A 21,404-nucleotide genomic window follows, 5' to 3' on the forward strand; every position below is an offset into this window, starting at 1 on the left:
GGTACCTCACTAAATAGGATATGCAACATATCCAGTGCAAATATCATGCTCAGTGGCGATTTCAATTTAGGCAATATTGACTGGTCAAATTCATCAGTAATACCTAGCAAACCAGATCCTTCTCTTCATCAACACCTTTTAGATATATTACAAGATCACAATCTCACACAGGTAGTTGACAAACCAACAAGAAATGAACGCACACTTGATCTACTGTGCATGTCAAATCCATCCCTACTAAACAGAGTAGAAACATTACCACCACTAGGTGACCATGACATTATCTTCAGTGAAATAAATCTTTCCCTTTCGAAAGCCAAACAGTCACCACACAAAGTATTGATTTACAAGAAAGCAGACTGGGAAAAAAATGGAAAAGACTTAAAAGAAACATACACACATATGGAAAAACACAAATTAGAACTTGATATAGACAATATGTGGAATTTCTTTAAAACAAAAACAACAGAAAGTATCCAAAAGCATATACCAACTAAGCTAATAGGAAATAAAACCCACCTACCATGGATAGACTCAAAATTGAAAAAACTGATAAATAAGAAAAACAAATTTTATAAAAAGAAAAAACATGATAGCAAACATACTAAAAAATTTAAACAAATTAAAACACTATTACAGAAAGAGATGAGAAATGCCTATTGGAATTATATCGAAAACATGATTTTTGACATTGAAATACAAGAGCCTGAAAATTCGAGATTTAACAAACAACCTAAAAAACTCTTTTCATACATAAAAGGCCAAAACAATGAAAACACTGGTATTGCACCTCTTAGGAGTGAAGGTCTACTTCATACAGATCCCTTGAAAAAAGCTAACATATTAAATGAACAATTTAAATCAGCTTTTACATCTGAGACCAATACAGTTATCCCTGACAAAGGTCCATCAACACATCCAATAATGGACGACATAGACATCAACAGAGAAGGCATCTATAAATTAATTAAAAATATAAACCCAAAAAAGGCAACAGGACCTGATAACATCACTGGAATAGTGCTTAAAGAAAACATCAACACATGCACAGACATACTCACTCTAATTTTTACAAAATCAATGCAAACAGGAAAAGTACCTCACGATTGGAACCACGCAAATGTAACACCTGTTTTCAAAAAAGGAGACAAACATCATCCTGGTAACTATCGTCCAATTTCACTTACATGTATTTCATGCAAATTACTAGAGCACATAATTGCAAGCAACATTATGAAGCACCTTGAATCCAACAACATACTTTATGACTTGCAACACGGCTTCAGGGCAAATAGATCATGCGAATCCCAAATAATATCACTAATTCACCAACTATGTTCAAATAACGACAAAAATATACAAACCGATCTTATCATCATGGATTTCGCAAAAGCCTTTGACAAAGTTCCACACAACCGTTTACTATACAAACTTAAATTTTTCGGTGTATCAGATCAAGCCGCAAACTGGATAAAATCTTTCCTTTCAAACCGTACACAAACAGTTATGCTAGAAAACCATTCCTCTGATAACATACCAGTTACATCAGGTGTTCCTCAGGGCACTGTATTAGGTCCAATACTATTTTTGATATATATCAATGACTTACCTGACTACTTACATCATAGTCAAATCAGGCTCTTTGCTGACGATAGCATCATTTACCGACAGATAAAATCACCATCAGATTGCCTTAAACTCCAGGAAGACCTAGAAGGAGCAATCAAATGGGAACAAGACTGGCTAATGCAGTTCCACCCTGATAAATGCAACATACTTAGAGTGACCACAAAGAAAACACCTATCCATTTTTATTACAACATGCACGGTCACATTCTTGAGTCAGTTGAAAATGCAAAATATTTAGGTATAACTATTTCATCAAATTTAAAATGGAACAAACACATTCAGAACATGACATCTAAAGCAAATAAGACCCTTGGATTCATCAGAAGAAACTTAAAAATAAACTCAGTAACCATCAAAGACCGAGCATACCAAGCCCTTATTAGACCAAAACTTGAATACTGCTGCACTGTCTGGGACCCCTACACAACAGAGAACATTAACTCCATAGAAAAAGTTCAAAGACGTGCAGCGAGATATGTATGCTCAAACTACAAATATACTGAAAGTGTAACAAACATGATTAACACACTCCACTGGCCAACATTACAAGAAAGGAGACTCAAAAGCAGATTAAATATGTTCCATAGAATAACAAACAACAAAATTGCCATACCACATACTGACATATTAATTAAAAGCCAATCAAACACCAGGTCTAGCCACGAACAAACATACCGACAAATTCGATGCAGCAAAGACAGTTACAAATTTTCATTTTTCTGCCAAACTATAAAAGACTGGAACAAATTACCAGAACAAATAGCCTGCAGCACCACTACTGAGTGCTTCAAGGAGAAACTCACTAGAGAGATGCTCCTTGACACTTACAAACACCTACATGTATAATATGTATCTTGTTTTTATCTTATACCAAAAAATTAAAAATAAAAATTGAAAAATATTACTTACATACACATTTGTATCATAAAAATTGAAAAATTATTAAGAAACCAAAAATATATATTTTTAATCATTAACAATATTGTTAAACCAGGCATGCGCCGGAAAGTAATCATCAACCAGTTGATGTTTTTCTGTATATAAAGAAGAAGAGAAGAAGAAGAGTACACTAATAATAGAAACAAGTGCCTGTGGAAACGAAAGGTTCATTGAATGTAGCCGACATTAAACCCACGGGCGTCGATTTTTGCATTTTTTGTATATCGAAGACCCCTGTAAATATATATTGTGAACTTTAAAACCAATTCTGAAACGAAGTGCTCCTTTGAAGGAGGGAATTCCTTACACAGATACAGATATCGCATCCTTTCCATGCTCTTCCGTCATTGTGCATATTTATAATAAATTCTATACTTCCTGTGTTGACCACGTGCATTTGTTTTGAAACTTGTAATTTGAATCCTTTTTGAGATGGGAAAGATTTCAGCCAAGGTAACTATGTATTTTTTACTGAAAATGATAAGGTATCTTCCTTCTTAACCTTAATGCATTTCAATAAGCACAACTGATAACATACAAATGACACATTGCAGGGGTAGTTAGCATGGTTAGCTAGGATCACAGGAAAAATTATCGGAAGTTCTATCAATAAAATTCTGTAAATAATAAGGTCGACTATCAATAGAGCTTAATTTTATTGATAGAACTTCCGATTCCTGTGCTAGGATACTTCCAAGGATAAATTTGTGTATACATGTACTAATTTGTCAGTGATATTGTTCACAGGTATTTGGGGAATGGACCCCCCCCCCCCTTTTTTTTGACCTCACTAAAATAAAATTTTGGCGTTTTTTTTTATTCATTTACAATTTTCTACAATGTATAAACATATATCAAGTCTCAACAATCCATTGCTAGTCGATTACAATATTTTTTTTACTATCCATACGAGCCCCAAGTGAAAAAAGAAGCTCTCAACAATCCATTGCTAGTCGATTACAATAATTTTTTTACTATCCATACGAGCCCCAAGTGAAAAAAGAAGCTTCTTTTTTCACTTGGGGCTCGTATGGATAGTTAAAAAAATATTGTAATCGACTATCAATGGATTGTTGAGACTTGATAGATGTTTATACATTGTAGAAAATTGTAAATGAATAAAAAAAACGCCAAAATTTTATTTTAGTAATCTGTAATCTGTAATATATATTCTGCCAATGTAGGCACACCTCTTCCGAGTATTGGTTTATCACATCATGAATAAAAATATCTTCCACCAATATCACTATACACTATTTACATTGTTCATCATATTCTTGACGATAAAATTGGACTTAATGTCAATATCATCAAATCATTAAATATTTTAAAATCTAAAAATATTTATCTAAAGATATCACTGTTTAAGAGTAGACAACCAATTGACACTTAGGATTCATAAAATGTTACTTTCTTTTCTTTTTCTTTATATCATCTAATTGCAACAGTCTATATCTTTCACAATGGAGATTGTAACATAATCGCCTACATTTTGGATCTATAATGTTCTGTATCACTTTAAGGATGTATTCTTCTGATATTTCAGTCTCTTTCAGTCTCGTTGAAATCTCGTTCTGGAATTATGTCTAAAACATGTGGGACAAGTGGAAAATATGAATGAATTTAAAATATGTTATAATCAAACTAAACTATGTGAAAAAATTGGGTATTTCCAACGAGTAGTTTTTGAGTAATAAATTTTTCAAATTTTATTACCAATCAAGTCAGTATTTTTAGCCAAAATTTTGAGAAAATGGGTGAGGGATACAAAAAATTATTTTACCAGAAACATGTACATCCCACATCCCTTTTTTCTTTTCAAATTTCTTAGATATGTATGTTTTCAAACATTTATAACAAAGAAGTTGAAAAAATATGCAATTTGTACTTAAAACGGAGAAAAATCTCAAATTTACAAAATTGACAACATGGTAAATTTGGCACAAAAAAGCATCAAAATATGATAAAACTTTCTTATATTAACACCTACCTATAGTGTTTGTAATTCAAATTTATTCAGATTGGTCCCCCTTATCTTTATTGAAAGTATGACAAAAAGTTTAATTGTGGAAATGTGATTTTTTTCATGATTATAGCCCAAAAATAGGTAAAAACTAATGAAAAATGAGAAAATCATCAAAATTGGGTACTTTCAAAGGGCCGTAGCAAAGAAAGAAGTGCACCACCATATGATTTTTTCTTCACCAATTATTTTTTTACAGTCATATGAACCCAAAAAACAGGGTTAGAAAAAAAGTTTAATTCTAGAAATTTTTGGCTCCTCAGAGGTGTACATCCTTAAAAACTTTTTCATTTCTTAACATTGTCATGTAATTAAAGGGATCTATGATCAGTTGTAAAATGTCAAAATGTTCACCTTTCATATTAAAAGCAGCTAGTTCTTCACTACAGGAATTAATTAAATCTTCCAAAATTGGTTTTCTGATATCTTCTAAACTTTTACACATTAATAAGAAATGTGGTAAAGTTTCTTCTGTTTCATTACACAGTTTGCATATAGACAGTTCTGTATTACTTTTAAACTTGGCTCTAACTGTTTGCAGAATGTAACTCCCAGTAGCTATTTTCAATTTTGTAGGAATTCTAATAATTTCCCTTGAATTCATAGTATTTGTATTTGCAATAGGATGACATTGTCCTGGTTTATATATCAACGATAAGTATCTTAAACTGGTATAAAGTTTTACTTGATTCAGTATCTTCTCAATCCAGAATTTTTGAACTTTGGAAGTTATTTCCCTTTTCCATTGGTATTTACTAATTGGATTAAGTATTGTGCAGGATCATTAAGTTCATATTTCAAAAATATTTTCCTCAGTAAACTAAACCAACTATTACTATTAATAGATTTAACATTTAATTGCCTTTCCGCTAGTTGCCATTCAATAGAATTTTTTCCTTGTCTAGTAATATTTCCATAATTTTAAGCCATTTTTTTTCAAATTGGGATTCTTTTCCAGGGGAAAAAGACTTTATTCTCCACTAATTTAAGGCAAACAAAATCACTGTTTGTATACAAATCCTTGCTACATCAACTTCCAACTTCAACAACATTTTTAGCTTACCTGGCCCAAAGGGCCAAGTGAGCTTTTCTCATCACTTGGCATCCGGCGTCAATAACTTTTACAAAAATCTTCTCCTCTGAAACTGCTGGGCCAAATCGAACCAAACTTGGCCATAATCATCATTGGGGTATCTAGTTTAAAAATTGTGTGGCGTGACCCCACCAACCAACCAAGATGGCCGCCACAGCTAAAAATAGAACATAGGGGTAAAATGCAGTTTTTGGCTTATAACTCAAAAACAAAAGCATTTAGAGCAAATCTGACATGGGGTAAGTTGTTTATCAGGTCAAGATCTATCTGCCCTGAAATTTTCAGATGAATCAGACAACCCATTGTTGGGTTGCTGCCCCTAAATTGGAAATTTTAAGGAAATTTTGCTTTTTTTAACCGGATTTTTTGTGACAAAAATGTCGGTTATTAAATTGGGGATGCCCTGCGGGCGGCAGGGCAGGCGGGCAGTCGGTCGGGCGGGCGGCAATCAAATGTTGTCCGTGCATTAACTCAAGAACCGTTCAACCAAAGCTTTTAAAATTTTAATATGTTGTTACTGACAACTAAATAAAGGTCAAGTTCAATAATGGCCATTTTGACTTTTACCGTTCAGGAGTTATGGTTCTTGTAAGATTGAAAAATGGTGTTTCCAGTCATGTGCTTGCATTTACGCATGAACAGTTCTACCAAAGCTTCCCAAATTTTAATATCTTGTTACTGGTGACAAAATGGAGGTCAAGTTCAATAATGACGATTTTGACTTTTACCGTTCAGGAGTTATGGTTCTTGAAAGATTGAAAAATGGTGTTTCCAGTCGTGTCCGTGCATTTACGCATGAACTGTTCTACCAAAGCTTCCCAAATTTCAATATGTTGTTACTGGTGACTAAAATGGAGGTAAAGTTCAATAATGACGATTTTGACTTTTACCGTTCAGGAGTTATGGTTCTTGAAAGATCGTAAAATGGTGTTTCCATTCACGTTGTTGCATTTACTCACAAACCATTCAATCTATGCTTTTCAAATTTTAATATGTTGATAGTACTGATGACAAAATAGAGGTCAAATTTGATATTGACAATTTTAACTTTCACCAATCATCAGTAATGGTTCTTGTGAAATTGCCAGGACACAAATAAATGCTAATAAATCCGGTTTGCTGTCGTTGTGACAGCCTCTTGTTGGTTATTATCGTGAATATTATTATAGATAGAGATAAACTGTGAACAGCAATAATGTTCAGGAAAGAAAGATTTACAAATAAGTCAACATGACCGAAATGGTCAAAATACCCCTTTAGGAGTTATTGCTCTTTATAGTCAATTTTTAACCATTTTTCGTAAATCTTTAGTAATCTTTTACAAAAATCTTCTCCTCTGAAACAACTGGGCCAAATTAAACTAAATCATGTCCGCCACGGTTAAAAATAGAACATAGGGGTAAAATTCAGTTTTTGGCTTATAACTTAAAAACCAAAGCATTTAAAGCAAATCTGACATGAAGTAAAATTGTTTATCAAGAAAAAATATATCTGCCCTGAAATTTTCAGATGAATCGGACAACCTGTTGTTGGGTTGCTGCCCCTGAACTGGTAATTTTAAGGAAATTTTGCTGTTTTCGGTTATTCATAATCTTGAATATTATTATACATTTTGTAGATAGAGATAAACTATAAAATACAACAAATGTTGGCAAAGTAAGATCTATAAATAAGTCAACATGACCGAAATTGTTAGTTGACCCCTTTAAGAGTTATTGCCCTTTATAGTCAAGTTTTAACCATTTTTTTGTAAATCTTAGTTATCTTTTACAAAAATCTTTTCTGAAACTACTGGGCCAAGTTAATTATAGATAGAGATAATTGTAAGCAGCTAGAATGTTCAGTAAAGTAAGATGAACAAACACATCACCATCACCAAAACACAATTTTGTCATGAATCCATCTGGGTCCTTTGTTTAATATTCACAAAAACCAAGGTGAGCAACACAGGCTCTTTAAAGCCTCTAGTTTGCATGGTTTGTATATCTATTCATCACTCGTGAAAATCCATACTTTATAAGGAGGAGACAGGCTTTTAACAATGTTTAAAAAACTCCAAAGGAACATTCAAACTCGTACATTTTTGTCATAAGATCAAAATAAATGCCAACGCCATCATGCCCTAGACTGCCTAGTCCAAATGACGTCTTGAAAGGCTATGATATATTTTTTTTCTTTGACGCCTTACATCTCAGAAAGGTGTATAAAAAAAAATAGCCTTCCAAGACCACATAATTATTTGGACTAGCAGGGGTTCTGATCAGATCCCGCTTAAACTATGTACTTAAGCAATTCTCAGTTTTTTTGTAATTTCTCGTGTCCCCCTAGACTTCATATTCCGTTTTCACGGCACAATATTTGACTTTCACTAGTCCAATTTAATACAAAATGATCAGCAATCCCACGTCACCATTAGACCCAATGAGACCAACTAGTCATGCCCATGCCATATGGCCATGGCTAGAAAAAGAAAAATGGACAACAGATTAACAATTGTACTAGTAAGAGATTACTCTGACGCCCAGCTTGTCTGGCAAAACACGGCTTGGCATCAAATTAATCTCAGAATACATGTACATGGCCCCAGCTTTTCTGGCAAAACAGCATAGTTGGATTCAGGGGAAAAAATTGGTTGATTCATATAGAAAATCACTGAATCTAATGCTGCAGTAACTGGGCCCCCTCTTATGAAAATTTCTGGATCCGCCACTGAACAGCTGTTGGAAGTCAGAGTAATCTCTAACTAAAACTTGGTGTGATCGTAGGTGGAAGGGTTGGCATATCTTGTCCTGCTCCACATACATGACATTTGCACCTGTCCTGTTGGCGTTGCTAATGTTAGGACAAACCTGGTAAAACGTCTAATTTGATCTAGAGCAAATAAGGGGAAAGGGGACAGGATTTTAGTAACGACATGTAAAATTTAGGACATATATATCTGCTATCTGCATCATCTATGAAACGGATATTCTACAAAAATGACAAAGGTCCTGATGGCTTCCTTAAAGCTTATAAAGGGATGATTTCAACTTCATTACGTACATGTATTGTAACTCTTGGTTAAATTTTGTCATGGTGAGCAGCAACCCTCTATAAAAAAAATCATGATAGGACATACATGACATACAAGCCCTGAAGTATCTTATTAATTGGGAGATATATAATATGCAGGCTCTACATGTACATGTACATGTGCATAGATATGGGACAAAAGCCTTAATCAGAATGGATTTGGAAATTAATCAGTTTATCAATAGATATAATGTTCAACTTTATTTTATTTGTATGTTGCTAAATTATTTGAAAGAAAATTATTAACAACTATATTTGCCTTTCAGATTTCATATGATCTTACATTTAAAGGTTGATATCCATAAATTGGTTATACTTGTCACAGGTTCTGAATATAATATCTTTCCTGTGTTGTGAAATGAGGAATACGGATTGATTTTGGAAACAGTTGCTAAAACATTTATTAACATACGAGGAACTTGTGTTCACCCCCTTTTTTCCCAGGAATAATGCTTTGCTAAAAGAGATGGAATTGAAGATAACATGGAAGTGTAACTTAGAACATGTAGAATGCTTAATGTAAAAAATTGTTTTGATGTTCTTTAATTTTTTTCTATTTTTTGTTTCAATTTAATTTTTATTTTTAAAATTGCATAACTGCTCCCACTTAGTAGGTTGATTTATCCAGTTTGAAATTATATAAATACGGAAACCTCATATAGAGTTATAGACCAGACACTGACTGACCTAAGAGGGGGCCTGCTCCAGTCACGTTTCAGTGATTCCCAATATACGCAACCAATTTTTTCCCCTGGCCCCCCTAAATCCGCCTCTGACAAGCCATTTACAACCTCATTTTTCAACTACCTTTACCAACAAAACAGATTTAAAATCCTGATAATAGATAAAATAAAACAGTTATAATCTCCAGGTGCAGAATTTGTACTATCAAGCTGGTATTGTTTTCGATAGTATAAACAGAATTATGTATATATGTGTACTTTGATTATTATTAAAGACACAATGCAACTTAGAATACATAGATTGGTAACACATCCATATGTTTCTAGAAATATTTTTTGAAGAAATAAACTTCCCAATCATACTTTTTTATATAGCTAGGCCACTTAGATTAATTTTGATTTCATTTGATTTGCATTAAACCAATGATGGTTAATTGTTTGCTTATAAATTTTAAGAACATAAAGAATAAGAAGAGAATAATAAAAAAAAGAATATCTCCTGTACCCAATTTTCACACTAATTCATTTGCATGATTTGAAAAGGAATGAAAATTTATGCATTATTTTCTCTTTTACACAATGTTACATGTAATATATATATCAAATTTAACATTTTTTTGTTTAAATAAAAAAAACCTTCATCTTACATGTCATACATGTAAGCTACTTGCTTCTTTCAGAATTTTTCTTTAAGCAGACAAAAAGGATAGTAAAAATTTGATGGCTTAATTTTGTTTTGTCAAATTGAAAAATATTTTAAAAATATACAATATTTTATGATTTTTCTTTGGTCGTGGCTTGTGAAATTAAAATATAAATTATATTAGAAGTTTTAATACTTCAACATAAAGCAGACCTGCCAACTATCCCGATTTTCGCGGTATCATCCCGATTTTTACCCCTCAACCCGAATCCCGATATCGGGATTGTAAAATTAGCTAAAATCCCGATTTTCAACAAATATACCCGAAAAAATTATTGTTTACCGATTTTGAAGTTTTTCTGATCAATTTTAAAAAATCAATCATTTTACCTGGGGACATATTATGACAAGTTAATGACCCTTCACTAATCAACAGTCACAACAGGTGTCCTAATTAGTGGTTGTATGTAATCAGATTACCTAATGGGTCGTAACAAACCTCAAAATTAATTTGTATAAATTTGGTCAAACAGCCTTTCAATTTTAATCAATTTATCATACAAGCACAATTTGCAACATTTGCCGTAGTTCCCAGCAAAATCATAATTAATTGAGAGATGAGAACTGTAAAGAACTCTCAAGAAAACATCGTTCATCTTGAAATTTGTTTAATTTTCGAAACCAGACATCGTATGTCTGTTGATCTAAAATCGACGCCATTTTGTATACACTTCTACTGTGTTACTGTATAAGCCTCCGCAGATAAGAGCACCTCTGAATACAAAGAAAGATAACTCAAATTTAATCCATTTTCTCATTGATACTAATATAAAGACCATGAGTAAGACTTAATCAAAATCTGTCTTCATCCTTCTTACTTTAGGACATGTAGTTTTAGGTGTTTTGAGTCAAGGTTCATAGATGAGAAGGTCTTTGGAGGGGGGGAAAAGGGGGGGGGGTCTCTACTTTGAATCCTTTATTTTTAATGCCATTTTCTCTATTCCTCAGTTATTTTGTCAATTTTATAATTTAATAGTACAAGAATCATGCAAATAAAAGTAACCAAGGCCAACAAGCTCATCATTAGTATACCAAAAGAAAAAAGATGAGAACTTGAGACTATTTTAGGAGTAAAAAACAATGCTCACAGAAAAGTCGCTAAAATTGTAACCCTTAAAAATTTTGTCGCGCGCTAAATCCCCCATGGAGATTTTTAAAAGTTGGCAGGTCTGATAAAGTCATGATAGTAACATTGAAAAAATAAGAATATGTGTTTATGCCATGTGCTATTTTGATAAAATGAGATAATCTAAGTTACACAATGTTATTATTAGTCTGGCCTAACTATGTACCACACTATGATAGCTATAAAGAGAATCAGTCATGACTAATAACAATAACACATATATTTCATTCCTTTTCATCAGATACATGTGTGATATAAGTGTGTCATCTTTATAATCAGTTAGGCCAGACATAGAAAAACAATGCTCCCAGAGATCTCTGTTATCAATACATAGACTTAAAACATATATAAATATTCTTCGATTATCACTTTAAATTTACTCATTTTAAGATAAATATCAGTTAGTTTTCTTGAAATGGTTTAATCAATAATCTCACTTATTGGTTCAAGGTACAAGCAGAAAATATATTTTGTTTATCTTGTAACTATGATAACTCACCTTTTTTTTGGTTATAGAAATGAGAAAGCCTTTCAAATTGCTAAAATTCAACTGTATTATTAAGATAGGAGTTGACAGAATACACATGTACAATAGTCAGGAGCAAACCTCTGACAAAGTATGCCACACAAGATGTCTTATTTTTTACAGCCCCTCCACTATAACTAATTAGGGTCCCGACTAAAAGTCGGGTCGCCCTATAGTGATCAGTCTGTCCGTCCGTCCGTCCGTAACACTTTCATGTCCGCTCCATATCAAGAGAACCATTATGATTTCATACTTAATACTTAACATGATTATAAACCAACACCAGAGGGTGTGTCATGTTGTATGTACAACTTTCTAGGTCAAAGGTCAAGGTCAAAAACTTTGGTTTTAGTTGACAACCCCGTGTCCTGTGGTGAAGATCGTGTCCGCTCCATATCTTGATAACCATTATGATTTCAAAGTTTATACTTGACATCCATTTTAACCACCACCAGAGGGCGTGTCATGATGTATGTACAACTTCCTAGGTCAAAGGTCAACGTCAAAAAAACTTTGGTTTCAGTTGACAATCCTGTGTCCTGTGGTGAAGATTGTGTCCGCTCTATATCTTGAGAACCATTATGATTTCAAATAATATACTTGACATCCATTTTAACCAACACCAGAGGGTGTGTCATGATGTATGTTCAACTTCCTAGGTCAAAGGTCAAGGTCAAAAACTTTGGTTTAGAGTTGACAACCCTGTGTCCTGTGGTGAAGATCGTGTCCGCTCCATATCTAGATAACCGTTATGATTTCAAAGTTTATACTTGACATCCATTTTAACCACCACCAGAGGGCGTGTCATGATGTATGTACAACTTCTTAGGTCAAAGGTCAACGTCAAAAAAATTTGGTTTCAGTTGACAATCCTGTGTCCTGTGGTGAAGATTGTGTCCGCTCTACATGTATATCTTGAGAACCATTATGATTTCAAATATTATACTTGACATCCATTTTAACCAACACCAGAGGGTGTGTCATGATGTATGTTCCACTTCCTAGGTCAAAGGTCTGTCTGTCTGTTGGTCTGTCCATCGCTAACAAATTTGATCCACACTATATTTTGAGAGGACAGCTGTTATTATTTCATACTTTATACCTGACAAACATTTTCAACTTAACATATATATAAACCAACACCAGAGAATGTGTCATAATGTATGCATCCTAGGTCTAAGGTCAGTCTGTCGGTCTGTCCATCCGTTCGTTGTTCTTAACAAATTGTGTCCGCTCTACCTCTCGAGAACCGTTAATATTTCATACTTTATACTTGGTGGGTCATAATATATTGAAGGCATAATTCAAAAAATATGTGACAAATATCAATTAGGCAGCACCTTTAAACATATTGTTCAAACATCAATCCATATATCCAGAAGTCACCTTAGAGTAGCCAACAATTAGTTCACATCGTGCAGTCATATCACTATTATACTATGAAAGTAAGTTGAGAATATTTATCAGTTTTAACTTAAAATCTTAGATTGAAATCACACATGACACTATGTAATAACTTCAAATAATGCTTCATATCAGATTATCCATACAACTTATTTTGCCCCACGTTATTGACAGCGGGGCCCACAGAGATGGCTTCCATCTCAAATTGACAATGATATCTAGTTGCTCCTATGCCAGCAGAGGCAGATTTAGAGGGGGTCCTATGGGCTTGCCCCCACCCTTTAGTGGGAAAATATGGTAGATTATATAGGGAATCACTGTAAAAGCATGATGGAAGTCAGTAGGCCCCCACTTGTGAAAATTTCTGGATCCACCACCGGCCAGTGCTGTTTATGCAAATAGTGGGGCAATATATATTATCTGGCATAATTAATGTAGGATTCAAAGAAAAACATTGTTTATTTGGTTTGGCCTATAATTTTCAGGCTTGTTAAGAATTATCTATATGATTCATGTCTTCATTGATTCTTTCTCTCTCTAATCATCATCGTCATGTTTGTATGGCAGGATAAGAAGAATAGAATAAAGAATAAGAAGCAAAAGCCTAAAACAAAAGCCAAACAGGCAAGATTTGTGGACGTACAAGATGCTGAACTACTTTCTAAAGACCAACTTAAAAAAATAAAGTAAGTTATTTTTCATTCTTATATTGTTATTTTATGTATTTTAACATGTTAGTAAAATTCTTGCTTTTAAAAATAACTGTAAATCATGTTAATTGTGCAGATGAATAGTATCTTTCAATTTTATGTGAATCATAAGATAGCATAGATATACAGTAAAATGAGAATGGAAATTGGGAATACATGTATGTCAAACAGACAACAACCCAACCAAAGAGCAGAGAAGGCAACCTATTGGGTCTTCAACTACATACTGAAGTTGTCATTAATGAGAGCCAGTATCATCTAAATATCTACAACTGTTATTAAATTTTTGTATCAATTTAGGTATCTATTTCAATGGCCTTGTTCCATTTTGCAGTTTATGATTTTGTTTGCCATAAAAAAAAAAGTGTAGCCAGGGAATGGCCATTTTGGTTTTGGTTAAATGATTCAGATTATATTAGTTATATTTATATAAGCCAGCTCATTGTGAATGTCAATTGGAAAAGATATATGTTTACAACCCTGTACTGATAAGTTTGATAACACCAGTAACAGATTGAGTTATTCCCCTTTTGTTGAATATATATTTTTATACGACCGCAAATTTTGAAAATTTTTTCGTCGTATATTGCTATCACTTTGGCGTCGTCGTCGTCGTCGTCCGAATACTTTTAGTTTTCGCACTCTAACTTTAGTAAAAGTGAATAGAAATCTATGAAATTTTAACACAAGGTCTATGACCATAAAATAAAGGCTGGTATTGATTTTGGGAGTTTTGGTCCCAACATTTTAGGAATTAGGGGCCAAAAAGGGCCCAAATAAGCATTTTCTTGGTTTTCGCACTATAACTTTAGTTTAAGTTAATAGAAATCTATGAAATTTTGACACAAGGTTTATGACCACAAAAGAAAGGTTGGGATTGATTTTGGGAGTTTTGGTTTCAACAGTTTAGGAATTAGGGGCCAAAAAAGGGCCCAAATAAGCATTATTCTTGGTTTTCGCAAAATAACTTTAGTTAAAGTAAATAGAAATCAATGAAATTTAAACACAATGTTTTAACCACAAAAGGAAGGTTGGTATTGATTTTGGGAGTTTCAGTCCCAACAGTTTAGGAATTAGGGGCCAAAAAGGGACCCAAATAAGCATTTTTCTTGGTTTTCGCACCATAGCTTTAGTATAAGTAAATAGAAATCTATGAAATTTAAACACAAGGTTTATGACTATAAAAGGAAGGTTGGTATTGATTTTGGGAGTTTTGGTCCCAACAATTAAGGAAAAAGGGGCCCAAAGGGTCCAAAATTAAACTTTGTTTTTTCATCAAAATTGAATAATTGGGGTTCTTTAATATGCCGAATCTAACTGTGTATGTAGATTCTTAATTTTTGGTCCCGTTTTCAAATTGGTCTACATTAAGGTCCAAAGGGTCCAAAATTAAACTTAGTTTGATTTTAACAAAAATTGAAACCTTGGGGTTCTTTGATATGCTGAATCTAAAAATGTACTTAGATTTTTGATTATTGGCCCAGTTTTCAAGTTGGCCCAAATCGAGGTCCAAAATTAAACATTGTTTGATTTCATCAAAAATTTAATAATTGGGGTTCTTTGATATGCCAAATCTAATTGTGTATATAGATTTTTAATTTTTGGTCCAGTTTTAAAATTGGTCTAAATTAAAGTGCAAAGGGTCCAAAATTAAATTAAGTTTGATTTTAACAAAAATTAAATTCTTGGGCCTCTTTGATATGCTGAATCTAAACATGTACTTAGATTTTTGATTATGGGCCCAGTTTTCAAGTTGGTCCAAATCAGGATCTAAAAGTATTATATTAAGTATTGTGCAATAGCAAGTCTTTTCAATTGCACAGTATTGTGCAATGGCAAGAAATATCTAATTTCACAATATTGTGAAATAGCAAATTTTTTTTTAATTAAGAGTTATCTTTCTTTGTCCAGTATAGTAAGCAAGAAATATCTGCAAGAATTTTTTTTAATTGGAGTTATCTTTCCTTGTCCAGAATCAACTTAAATCTTTGTTTTATACAATATACAATGTATATTCACTTTTTCTACCAACTGATAAATTTAAATAATCTTTACCATTCAGTGATAACAAGCAGTTTTTTTACATCTTAATATTTTATGATGTATTCAAATGAGTAGTAATTGTTGCAAACTTCATTAGAATATTCTAATTGAAATTAGTTTTGGAATAAGGGATAAGGGGATGTGAATAAAAAATTGGGTTCAATTTTTCTCATTTGAAATTTCATAAATAAAAAGAAAATTTCTTCAAACATTTTTTTGAGAGGATTAATATTCAACAGCAGTGAATTGCTCTAAGAGAAAACAAAAATTTTAAGTTCATTTGAATACATTTATTCTGTGTCAGAAACCTATGCTGTGTCAACTATTTAATCACAATCCAAATTTAGAGCGGAATCCAGCTTGAATGTTGTGTCCATACTTGCCCCAACCGTTCAGGGTTCAACCTCTGCGGTCGTATAAAGCTACGCCCTGCGGAGCATCTGGTTTTCATTGTTATAAAAGATAATATCTCATCCAAGAGTCTAGCCTTAGTAATATTTTTAATGTCAGTCAGGGGTACTACTTGTACAAGTTTATTTTATTTACTTGAAGAAGTAAAAAAAAATATACATATATATATTATATTAAGTAAATAAATAGTGTTTGAATAAGCTCCCCTTAATTTTCTCAAAAAATTACTTGTATAAGTAAATTTTTCTTACAATCCCTCAAGTTTTGAGAGGTAAAATCATGCCTTTAATGATTTTTCCCAGGTTTGCTCAATTTTTTTTATTTAAGTTCAATGTTTCATCTCATTAACCTGTTACCTGTTACCTATTCTGTACATTCCACCTTTATCAGATGAACCACTTCAGTCGGAATATCCTCTTGAAGTGTAGAAAAATCATTAATTCAACAAAGAAACTGATTGTGCCAAGATCATAAGTATTTGTGCAAGGCCTTCAAAAATTGCTCCTTGGGGGCTTGTAAATGAGCAGTGTTCTGAAGATAACAGACAAATGGGATTTCCATTGTCCATGAAATTGCACTGAAATGATTAGTAAAGACATCTGCAAAGAGCAGATAATTCAAAATTCTATAAGAGCAAAGAAATCCTTAGAATTCAATAAAAGAAGATAGGATGACTTTTTTACTTCTACAAATAAAAAAATCTGAATGTGTAAGGGACATAACTCAGCCAATATTTTTTTTTACCTATACAAGTAAAAAAAATTCACTTGTATAAGTATCCTACAAATTTACTTATATGTGTATATATTTTTTTTTACTTCTTCAAGATAATAAAAATCACTTAAATCTCCACCAGCAGTGGCATCGACCCAGTGGTGGAAAAAACTCAACATAGAATGTATACAAAAAAAAATCTAACATGCAACATATTATTGTAATGGTATAAATATAGAGCAATAATTTATGCAACACTTTTTTTGTGTACATTCTATTTTGAGTTTTTTCCACCACTGGGTCGATGCCACTGCTGGTGGAGATTTATTTCCCTGAGGGAATCACCAGCCCAGTAATCAGCACTTTTGTGTTGACATTAATCATCATTGATATGGTTCATATTTATTAATTTAAAACTGTTTAGAAAATTTTGAATTATTGGAAAACTAAGGTTTTTCTACTCAAGGCATAGATAACCTTAGCTGTATTTGGCAAAACTTTTAGGAATTTTGGTCCTCAATGCTCTTCAACTTCGTACTTTATTTGGCCTTTTTAAACTTTTTGGGTTCAAGCGTCACTGATGTGTCTTTTGAAGATGAAACGCGCGTCTGGCGTCAATACATAATTTAGTCCTGGTTTCTATGATGAGTTTTTTTGGAACTTATTGCTTTGAAACAAAATAATGTTTTTTTCCAATTAAAATGACATCAATTTAAGAAATCTCAGACAAAATGGAAATAAGAAGATGTGCATGGTATGATTGCAAATGAATCAACTTTCCACCAGATTTGAAATGAAGTAAAATTGAGAATGGAAATGGGGAATGTGTCAAAGAGACAACAACCCGACCAAAATAAAAAAACACAACAGCAGAAGGTCACCAACAGGTCTTCAATGTAGCGAGAAATTCCCGCACCCGGAGGCGTCCTTCAGCTGGCCCCTAAACAAATATAGTGAATGTAATCAATAATAGGCAATCATACAGCCTTTAACAATGAAAAAAAAAACATATCTTAAGGGCATACGATACAGTTACGGATGAGGTAATGACGTTGCTAACGTAATTTGTTATATTCGCGACGTCAAACTGTGACATATCGGGAAAAGGTGCATTTTTCGACTGATTTTTGTCATTCAAACTGATTTATTTTGAAAATGAGTTCATGGACCCCTATTTTTCAAAACAGCAATTTGTTTCATTTTGCAGGGAGATTTTGTGACCCAAATTTTATAAAACTGTAAATAGAGGATTTTTCCTCCATTGAAATTTTTTTTTTGCATACTTGATTCGCATAGGATTTTTTTGATAAAATGCTGAACTTATGATTTGAAGTATTAAAGCATTGTGAAAAACAACTATTTCATCAAACAAATTTAAGTCAGATATTCCTATGATATTCCTTTTCATATTGGATACAAACTTTATTAAGTCAACTGCAGACACTTTGTAGTCGAAGTGTTTCAACTGAGGTACTACACAGGCGTCAAAAGGCGTCATTATGGAGTAAAGGGGGTGGCGTCAAAAGGCGTCATTATGGAGGAAAGGGTTAATTTGATAAACATGCAGCAAAAAATTACGTATTTTCCCAAACTCATGAACATTTGTTAAATATGAGTTATTTCTGAACAAAAAAATGCATAATATTTTAGGATACCTATAAAATACAGAAATTACCGATTATTTTACAAAAAACAATTTGTGTTTATCTTGTATAACAAAAAAGTTATGTCATCCTTTCGAAAAAGAAATTACTGCCACAAATCTGAATTTTGAGCAAATATACAAAATTTCGACCTCATTTTCCTCAAAAAGTAATTCATGAAGGTATATTTTTTATTGCATATTTGATTTAATCCGGTAAAAAATAGCTTATATGCAAATTTTCACGAACTTGTAAATACAGGGTCAAAACTGTATCGTATGCCCTTAATGTTGGCTAGAAAAGGCCTGACATGAAAAATGTGAGTCAAATAAAAGAAAAAACTAGAGGCCTAATATATATACGAAAATAATTTTTACATTTGAGACTGTTTTATATTTCAGGCAAAACAGAACATGCGCCACAAGAGTATCAGGTAAACGAAAGCATAAATTGCTGAAGAGAATCAGACACCAACAGAAAGAAAAGATCAGAATGGACAGTAAGTAAAGAATTTAATTTAAAAGCTGGAAAAGGGAAGGTGGTTATTTTGTAGGCAAACACAAAAATACATAACCTCACTTTTAGGTAAAGATTGCATGAAATGCAATCAAAACCCTATAGTACTGATATATATAAATCTTCCAAGATTTATCACTACTTTTGAGATATGCAGAATATGAGGCATTAATCATAATAACATTCTAAACATCCAATGCATAAACATTTCCAGTGAATTTTGGTAGCGTTACTCTAACCGTTTTAGAGTTATGCCCCATCATAAATGGAAAAACTAAAAACTTATTAGTTTCTGTTCTCTAACTTAGGTTTGCCTCAACCAAATGTTATGAATTTTATACACAATGCTTGCTTATTTCCACAAAAAAAGATCAAGTTGAATTTTGGTGGGGTCACTTTAACCATTATCGTGTTATGCTACATTTTTTACTTTATAATTTGAAAAATTGAAAAAAAAATAGTTTTTGTTCTATAACTTAAGTTACCTCAAAACTCAGATCTTGTACAAATTTGGGTAGTGCTTTTAATCAATCTTTATTTATGTTCGTGTATAATATTGTATGCAAACCGGGGCATCATCTCACTCCATTTATTTTATTAAGATTGCAAATTTAAAGTCTTAGACATTCATCTGAAATTAAGTTAACAGATAAGAGAGTTTATAGCTTTACCATGTTTACTTTAGATAGATTAGTGTTGTTAAGAATTTTTCTCAGTCATTTGTCATTTCCAATGATGAAATTATAAACTAGCTATTTACAAAATTTATTCAAGTTGTAGTTCTGTAGTACAACTTTTGTCATTTACAATTTAGTCATATGTTTGGAATTACCCCAAAATTTTAAAACTTGTTATGCAAAACCTGATAAAGTTAGCTTTAGTACTGATTGAAGGACTGGTTTGAAATAAATTTGTAGGAAATTGCTCCTACCTTTTTAAAATTCAGAAACCTTATTGTACATCATAACATAGTATACCATTTTGAGGAATTAAACCAGGAAAGTCCATGAATATTTCAACAGAAAATAATTATTCTGAGTAAAAGGGTCACACATTGTTATGTTGAAAATTACTGGTGTAAAACCATTCAAACTAATGGTTTAACAAAAAAGTAGAAATGTGAACCACATAAACAAATAACAGCTACTGAACATCAGATTCCTGACTTAGGACAGGTGCAAACAATTGCAGTGGGATCAAATGTTTTAATGGTACCAAACCTTCTCCCTTACCTGAAACAATAGTGTAACATGTACATCACAACATGGAAAGACACACTATAAAATATCAATCAGATTGACTACTTCTTCTGATTGTAAAGAAAAAATGAAGTACATTGATAAAGAATTACTAACATGATATGAAAGGGAACTTCAAGTAAGGAGTTTACATATTAGATGTTTGATATTTTCTTGATATTGGACTAAAAAGCAAAATACTCTAGGCATGTGTCAAAGAGACGACAACCAAACCAAAGAGCAGAAAACAGAAGAAGTCTTCACTACAGCAAGAAAATAAGACACTTGGAGGTGAGCTTTAAACAGCTGCATTGATTGACTTATAAACAATATATCAAAAGCATTTTGGTTTATAGATCTTTTATATAACTTGCTTGCTAGAATCTAAAAACACTATATACTGTATGTATATTGTATGTCTTTAGGTCACAACTTTAGGTCACAAAAGTGCAAAACAAAAACATTTTCAGAATCTTTGAATTAAAAGAATGATTTTATTGTTATTACAGTTGAAACAGACATCCCTCAAAAGAAGCAAACTTCAAAAAAGGACCAGTCAAACAACAAAATGGAAACAGATTCTTGATGTTTGATAGACAAACAGACAGTAACCATGGGAACAAGGATTGTCAATGTGATATATGGACGAAAGTGGATAGTGTACCTGTATTTCTTAAAGAAATAATAAAAAATTATCACAATAAAAAATATTTTCTATAATCTGCAACAGATGTATAGGTTTCCTTAATTAAGATGGAAAGTTTTTTTTTTATCCAAATCTGGGACACACTTCAAAGTCACTATCTGTACTAGTAAGCAAGAATAATAAAGAAATATACCAGAATACCATTCAAAATATAGAAAATTTAATTATACTGTTATTCTGTATGAAACCCACAAAAATTGTATACCACAAAAAAAATGAATCAAA

General features: G+C 32.4%; 1 protein-coding gene across 1 annotated transcript; it reads left to right on the plus strand.

Annotated features, from left to right (window-relative positions):
- Positions 1–2,889: 2,889 nt before the first annotated feature.
- LOC134705593 (uncharacterized) lies at positions 2,890–21,200 on the plus strand. Its single transcript, XM_063564314.1, has 4 exons — positions 2,890–3,021; positions 13,766–13,884; positions 19,121–19,218; positions 20,983–21,200. The coding sequence occupies exons 1-4, from the start codon at positions 3,001–3,003 to the stop codon at positions 21,057–21,059; spliced, it is 315 nt and encodes a 104-aa protein (XP_063420384.1). The 5' UTR covers positions 2,890–3,000; the 3' UTR covers positions 21,060–21,200.
- The last annotated feature ends 204 nt before the right edge of the window (positions 21,201–21,404 follow it).

The sequence above is a fragment of the Mytilus trossulus genome, chromosome 2 (assembly GCF_036588685.1).
Source record: "Mytilus trossulus isolate FHL-02 chromosome 2, PNRI_Mtr1.1.1.hap1, whole genome shotgun sequence".
Taxonomy (NCBI): Eukaryota; Metazoa; Mollusca; class Bivalvia; order Mytilida; family Mytilidae; genus Mytilus; species Mytilus trossulus.